Genomic DNA, 5,630 nt, shown 5'->3' on the forward strand with positions numbered 1-5,630 from the left:
CCACGCACCACGCCTGACTCACCACGCACCACGCCTGACTCACCAGGTATCTTATCAATACGTGTCAGTACTCATCCCGTTATGTGATTTTTTGTTTGTTTGTTGCAGCTCCCTCCGTCAACCCTGACCTGCAAGAGGAGGAGGAGGCGGAGCTTGTGGTGGTGATACGTCAGCTGGTGGCGGAGCGTTTCTCAAGTAACCCCGCCTACCAGCTGCTGAAGGCCCGCTTCCTGTCCAGCTTCACTGTCCCCGCCCTCCTGGCCACCGTGCAGCCAATCAGAGAGAAGGGCGTGACCGGACCAGCCAATGAGGAGGAGGAGGAGGAAAGGGAGGAGGAGCAGCTAAAGAAGATCGAAGAGAGAGCCAGACAGAGGAGAGCCGAGGTGAGTTCATTGGTGACATCACCAAAATACTGAGATGAAAATGTCTTCAATAAGATATTGTTACGACTGGCTCGGAAGTCGCAACATAAGGAGGGACACAACACCAAGTTATATTCAAAACCCAAAGGTGACAGTTTATTACAGGACACAGAACACAGAACATGCGTAATGTGCAAATCGAACAGAAGACCAGGGTCTGGTGCCGGGCAGATGAGAGAGAGCGAGGGCGGAGCAAGGAGGCACTTATGTAGGTGAAACCCACACCGTCATCCAGGCGCCCTGCCATCAGTCATCAGGGAGCTGCACCTAGAACTCAAAGACATCGAATACACACATATGCACACACACCCACGCACAACCATTCACAGCAGGACATAGAATTATACGTAACAATATGAAAGATGATGAAACAACTTGTATATTGTTTCCTCTCCAGAGGTCTTTGCTGCTGTGTGACGGGTCTGGAGCTCCAGCCAATCACTTCTCAGGAATCACCAGCGCACACACCTGAGACACCACACCTCTCTGTCCACTTAAACCACAGATACAAACGTTCACACGTTCATGATCCTCGTTACATGTGTTCAAGTTAAAAATAATGAGTTTACAAAAAGAAATACCGTTGTGAGCTCTGTGGTGCGTTCAGGAACCTCGTTCAGGTAAAAGTGGTAAAATTGCACTAAAATATCTTTGTCTCATTTTATTTTTTTATTCAGCGTCTGTAAAGAAAATGTTCTGTAATTATGAGCTGATTCATTTGTAATAAAGAGAAAAGTTTATGTAAAATGAAGCTGTGTGTGCTCCTATGTGTGTTAGTGAGGACCAGTTATTCTTACACCTGGTCTCTGGGGACCCTGTGGACTGTGAGGACACTGGACTGTGGGGACATTACATTACAGTCATTTAGCAGACGCTTTTATCCAAAGCGACTTACAATTCAGACCGTAGGCACAGCTACAGGATTTTTGGGGTTAGGTGTCTTGCTCAAGGACACATCGACATGCGACTAGCGGAGCCAGAGACGGAGATCAAACCGCAGATCAAACCGCAGATCCTCTGAAGGACGGCCCTGTACTCCACTTAGCCACAGTCGCCCCTGTGGATTGTGGGGACCCTGTGGATTGTGGGGACCCTGTGGATTTTGGGGACCCTGTGGACTGTGGGGACCCTGTGGACTGTGGGGACCCTGTGGATTGTGGGGACCCTGTGGTTTGTGGGGACCCTGTGGACTGTGGGGACCCTGTGGTTTGTGGGGACCCTGTGGACTGTGGGGACCCTGTGGACTGTGGGGACCCTGTGGTTTGTGGGGACCCTGTGGACTGTGGGGACCCTGTGGATTGTGGGGACCCTGTGGTTTATGGGGACCCTGTGGACTGTGGGGACCCTGTGGACTGTGGGGACCCTGTGGTTTGTGGGGACCCTGTGGACTGTGGGGACCCTGTGGACTGTGGGGACCCTGTGGACTGGGGACACTGTGTTGGTAAAACTCGTGACTTTCTTCTCTTCTTCATTGGTTTCACTTCAATTTAGTGAGACGTCCAGGAACCAGTGGTGTGACATCACTTCCTGTTTTCCTCCTCTGACTTCTCTAATCCTTCACTTCCTCTTTCTGTCCAGAAGAACTCAGCTGATATTTTAAACCTGTTTCAGTAATAAATGTATTCTTATTATTATTATTATTACATGAATGTGTTTATTCTGCTGGTAGTTTAATCTGTAATAATAATCATTGATTATTGATCATCATAATCTACAGATACACTAAACAATACTACCTGCTGGATATGTTAATGAGGTGTAGCTGTGACGTGATTGGTGGATTCAGATAAATGTCAGAGAGGGTGGAGCCAAAAACAGGAAGTGACAGAAACAATTTCTTAAAAAACACAGAAGAGAAAAGGACCCACAGAGAGAGAGAGAGACAGGTCCTATAGTTTAATCAGACAGACAGTTAAGGTGAGTAAACTCTGTGTGTAGTAGTAGTCAGTATGTACTGTGTGTATGTGTGTACAAATACTCGGTGTGTGTATTAATACTCAGTATGCACGTGAGTGTGTTTATATTAGTATTCTGAGTGTGTACTAACACTGAAGTGTGTATCAATTCTCAGTATGTGTGTATTAATTCTGTGTGTGTGCGTACTAGTACTCAGAGTGTGGACTAATACTCAGTGTGTGTACTAGTATTCACAGTGTTTACTAGTATTCACAGTGTGTACTAATACTCAGTGATGGACACCGTGTGTGAGGACGACCTCTGCTGGCTCCAGCTGGATGATTTCAGGATGTTACTCATCAAAACCATCGAACCTTCAAGAATCACTCCGTACCTCAGACAGTGTCAGGTACTCCTGCTCCTCCTCCTCCTCCTCCTCTTGCTCTTCTTCCTCCTCCTCCTGCTTCTCCTCCTCCTCCTCCCCTTGTTAAATCCTCCTGGTGTTGATTGGTTGTCTCTGATCAGGTGGTCAATGCTGAGGATGAGGAGCAGCTCTTTAACGACCCGACCCTCGTCATCAGGAGGAGAAAAGTTGGTAAGAAACAGATGAATGAATGGGAGGTCCTCTCCTGGTCCTCACCCTATCAGGTCCTCTTGAGTCTCCTGGTCCTGGTCCTATCATGTCCTCTCTGAGTCTCCTGGTCCTATCAGGTCCTCTTGAGTCTCCTGGTCCTATCAGGTCCTCTTGAGTCTCCTGATCCTATCAGGTCCTCTTGAGTCTCCTGGTCCTGGTCCTATCATGTCCTCTCTGAGTCTCCTGGTTCTATCATGTCCTCTCTCAGTCTCCTGGTCCTGGTCCTATCAGGTCCTCTTGTCTGTGTGTCCTAGGAGCCCTGCTGGACATCCTCCAGAGGACAGGGGTGAAAGGCTACACGGCCTTCCTGGAGAGCCTGGAGCTGGATTATCCTCAACTGTACAGTCGCATCACGGGGAAGGAGCCCAACAAGACCTTCAGCATCCTCATCGGTCTGTTCACCTGTCTGTGTGTACACCTGTCTGTCTGTACACCTGTCTGCTTACCTGTCTCTCTCTCTGCAGACACAGCAGGTGAATCCGGTCTGACTCAGTTCCTGATGTCGGAGCTCAGTCGCCTCCAGAGGGCGCTGCAGGACGAGAGGAGGCGTCGCCAGCAGGCCTGCTCCGTTGCTAAGGAACAGGTGGGCTGGTTGCTAAGGAAGAGTTAGAACCGTAGACCTCAGAGTTCTGCTGGGTTCTGCCGACAGGTGACTCTGTAACGGTTCCGTCTCAGGAGGTGTGGTCTCGACAGCAGCAGCTGAAGGACCGCGAGCTGAGGAAGCTGACTGAGCGCGTGCAGAAGGTTCGAGAGGAGCGAGAGCGTCTGAGCGATGAGGTGAGGCAGCTCCGAGACCACAACTACAGTCTGATGGCCGACGTCAACACTCTGGGACAAGAGAAGAGCAGCGCCCTGCTGGCCAACAGAGACCTGCAGATAGAGGTCAGCTCACCTCTAAACCCCCCCCGCCCATGGACCACTACACAGAGCTGCAGACTGCTCTGACCACTTCTACTCTTTGTGTGTGTGTGTGTGTGTGTGTGTGTGTGTGTGTGTGTGTGTGTCTGCAGGTGGAACGTCTGAAATACAACGTGCAGCGAGCTGAGAGTCAAAGTCGACTACTGAGACGACGAACACTAAGACCGCTGCAGGAGGTAAACCCTCACTTCAACTGCTTCCAGTGCTGACGCTTCTACTGACGCTTCTAGTAACGCTTCTATTGTTGCTTCTACTGACGCTTCAAGTAACGCTTCTACTGACGCTTCTATTGACGCTTCTACTGACGCCTCTATTGACGCTTCTACTGACGCTTCTACTGACGCTTCTAGTGACGCTTCTAGTGACGCTTCTACTGACACTTCTAGTGACGCTTCTACTGACGCTTCTCGTGATGCTTCTAGGTACACTTCTACTGGCACTTTTACTGGCGCTTCTACTGGCGCTTCTACTGTCGCTTCTACTGACAATTCTACTGACGCCTCTACTGACGCCTCTACTGACGCCTCTACTGACACTTCTACTGACGCTTCTACTGACGCTTCTACTGACACTTCTAGTGCCGCTTCTCGTGATGCTTCTAGTTACACTTCTACTGATGCTTCTAATGACTTTCTACTGACAGTTCTACTGACACTTCTACGACACTTCTAGTGCCGCTTCTCGTGATGCTTCTAGTTACACTTCTACTGATGATTCTACTGACACTTCTACTGACGATTCTACTGACGCTTCTACTGACGATTCTACTGACGCTTCTAGTTACACTTCTACTGACGATTCTACTGACGCTTCTACTGAGACTTCTACTGACGCTTCTACTGACGCTTCTAGTGACACTTCTTCTGACACTTCCACTGACACTTCCAGTAACGTTTCTACTGACACTTCTACTGACGCTTCTAATGACTTTCTACTGACACTTCTACGACACTTCTACTGACGCTTCTAATGACTTTCTAATGACACTTCTACGACGCTTCTACTGACGCTTCTACTGACGCTTCTACTGACACTTCTACGACACTTCTACGACACTTCTTGTGACGCTTCTCGTGATGCTTCTAGTTACACTTCTACTGACGATTCTGACTTTTACTGACGATTCTACTGACACTTTTACTGACTCTTTTTCTACCCCCCGAACAATGTCAGATGTCATGTTCTTCTTTATTTGTGAGGTCACTCTGATGTTTGATTAAAATGTTAAAATGTGTTTTCAGAGCAGGAGTCTGGCTCCGCCCACCGAGACCTTCTTCCACCCAAACAGAACGGAGCAGAAGGCGGAGAATCAGGGGGAGAAACAGGAGGAGAAGCAGAAGGAGAAAAAGGAGGAGAAGCAGAAGGCGACGCAGGAGAAGGAGGGTCCAGCTCCTCTTCAGCTGAACCTCCTCGATACAGTGTTAAGACTGAGGAGACAACTCCACAGAGCAGAGGAGCAGAGAGCCAGGGTGAGGAAGAGGGAAGAGGAGGAAGAGGAGAAGGAGGACGAGGAACTCACAGGGTTTTTTTGTTTTCAGAGTCTGGAGGAGAAGGAGGAACTGGAACTGCTGTTTGCTCAGCTGAAGGGAGACGTCAGGATGTACCGTCAACGAAACAAACAAACCCTCAGACAGCTGGAGGAGGTGATCAGAGAGAGAGACAAGGTGAGGAGGAGGTGATCAGAGGGAGAGACATGGTGAGGAGGAGGTGATCAGAGAGAGAGACGAGGAGAGGAGGAGGTGATCAGAGGGAGAGACGAG

The 5,630-nt window shown here is 49.3% G+C and overlaps 2 protein-coding genes across 10 annotated transcripts in view; both read left to right on the forward strand.

The window, feature by feature from the left end:
* The window catches only part of LOC116401050 (snRNA-activating protein complex subunit 4-like), a 6,641-nt gene extending 5,306 nt beyond the window's left edge, over nt 1-1,335 (forward strand). Inside the window, exons 4-5 of the mRNA XM_031879249.1 lie at nt 109-383; nt 820-1,335. Coding sequence (XP_031735109.1) covers nt 109-383; nt 820-894 — 350 coding nt within the window. The 3' untranslated portion in view covers nt 895-1,335. The remainder of the gene's footprint in view (nt 1-108; nt 384-819) is intronic.
* card9 (caspase recruitment domain family, member 9) overlaps nt 1,329-5,630 on the forward strand; it is a 5,594-nt gene continuing 1,292 nt past the window's right edge. For 2 of the 9 annotated variants that reach the window (XM_031879256.1, XM_031879259.1), the window contains exons 1-8: nt 1,329-2,727; nt 2,844-2,913; nt 3,207-3,344; nt 3,417-3,535; nt 3,628-3,834; nt 3,963-4,046; nt 5,112-5,339; nt 5,409-5,534. In XM_031879256.1, coding sequence (XP_031735116.1) covers nt 2,614-2,727; nt 2,844-2,913; nt 3,207-3,344; nt 3,417-3,535; nt 3,628-3,834; nt 3,963-4,046; nt 5,112-5,339; nt 5,409-5,534 — 1,086 coding nt within the window. In that variant the 5' untranslated portion in view covers nt 1,329-2,613. Of the gene's footprint in view, nt 2,967-3,085; nt 3,536-3,627; nt 3,835-3,962; nt 4,047-5,111; nt 5,535-5,630 lie in introns of all 9 variants that reach the window. The other 7 variants (XM_031879254.1, XM_031879258.1, XM_031879251.1 and 4 more) reach the window with 5 other exon arrangements.

This window comes from Anarrhichthys ocellatus, unplaced genomic scaffold (genome assembly GCF_004355925.1).
Source record: "Anarrhichthys ocellatus isolate YVR2014 unplaced genomic scaffold, GSC_Weel_1.0 scaffold240, whole genome shotgun sequence".
NCBI lineage: Eukaryota > Metazoa > Chordata > Actinopteri > Perciformes > Anarhichadidae > Anarrhichthys > Anarrhichthys ocellatus.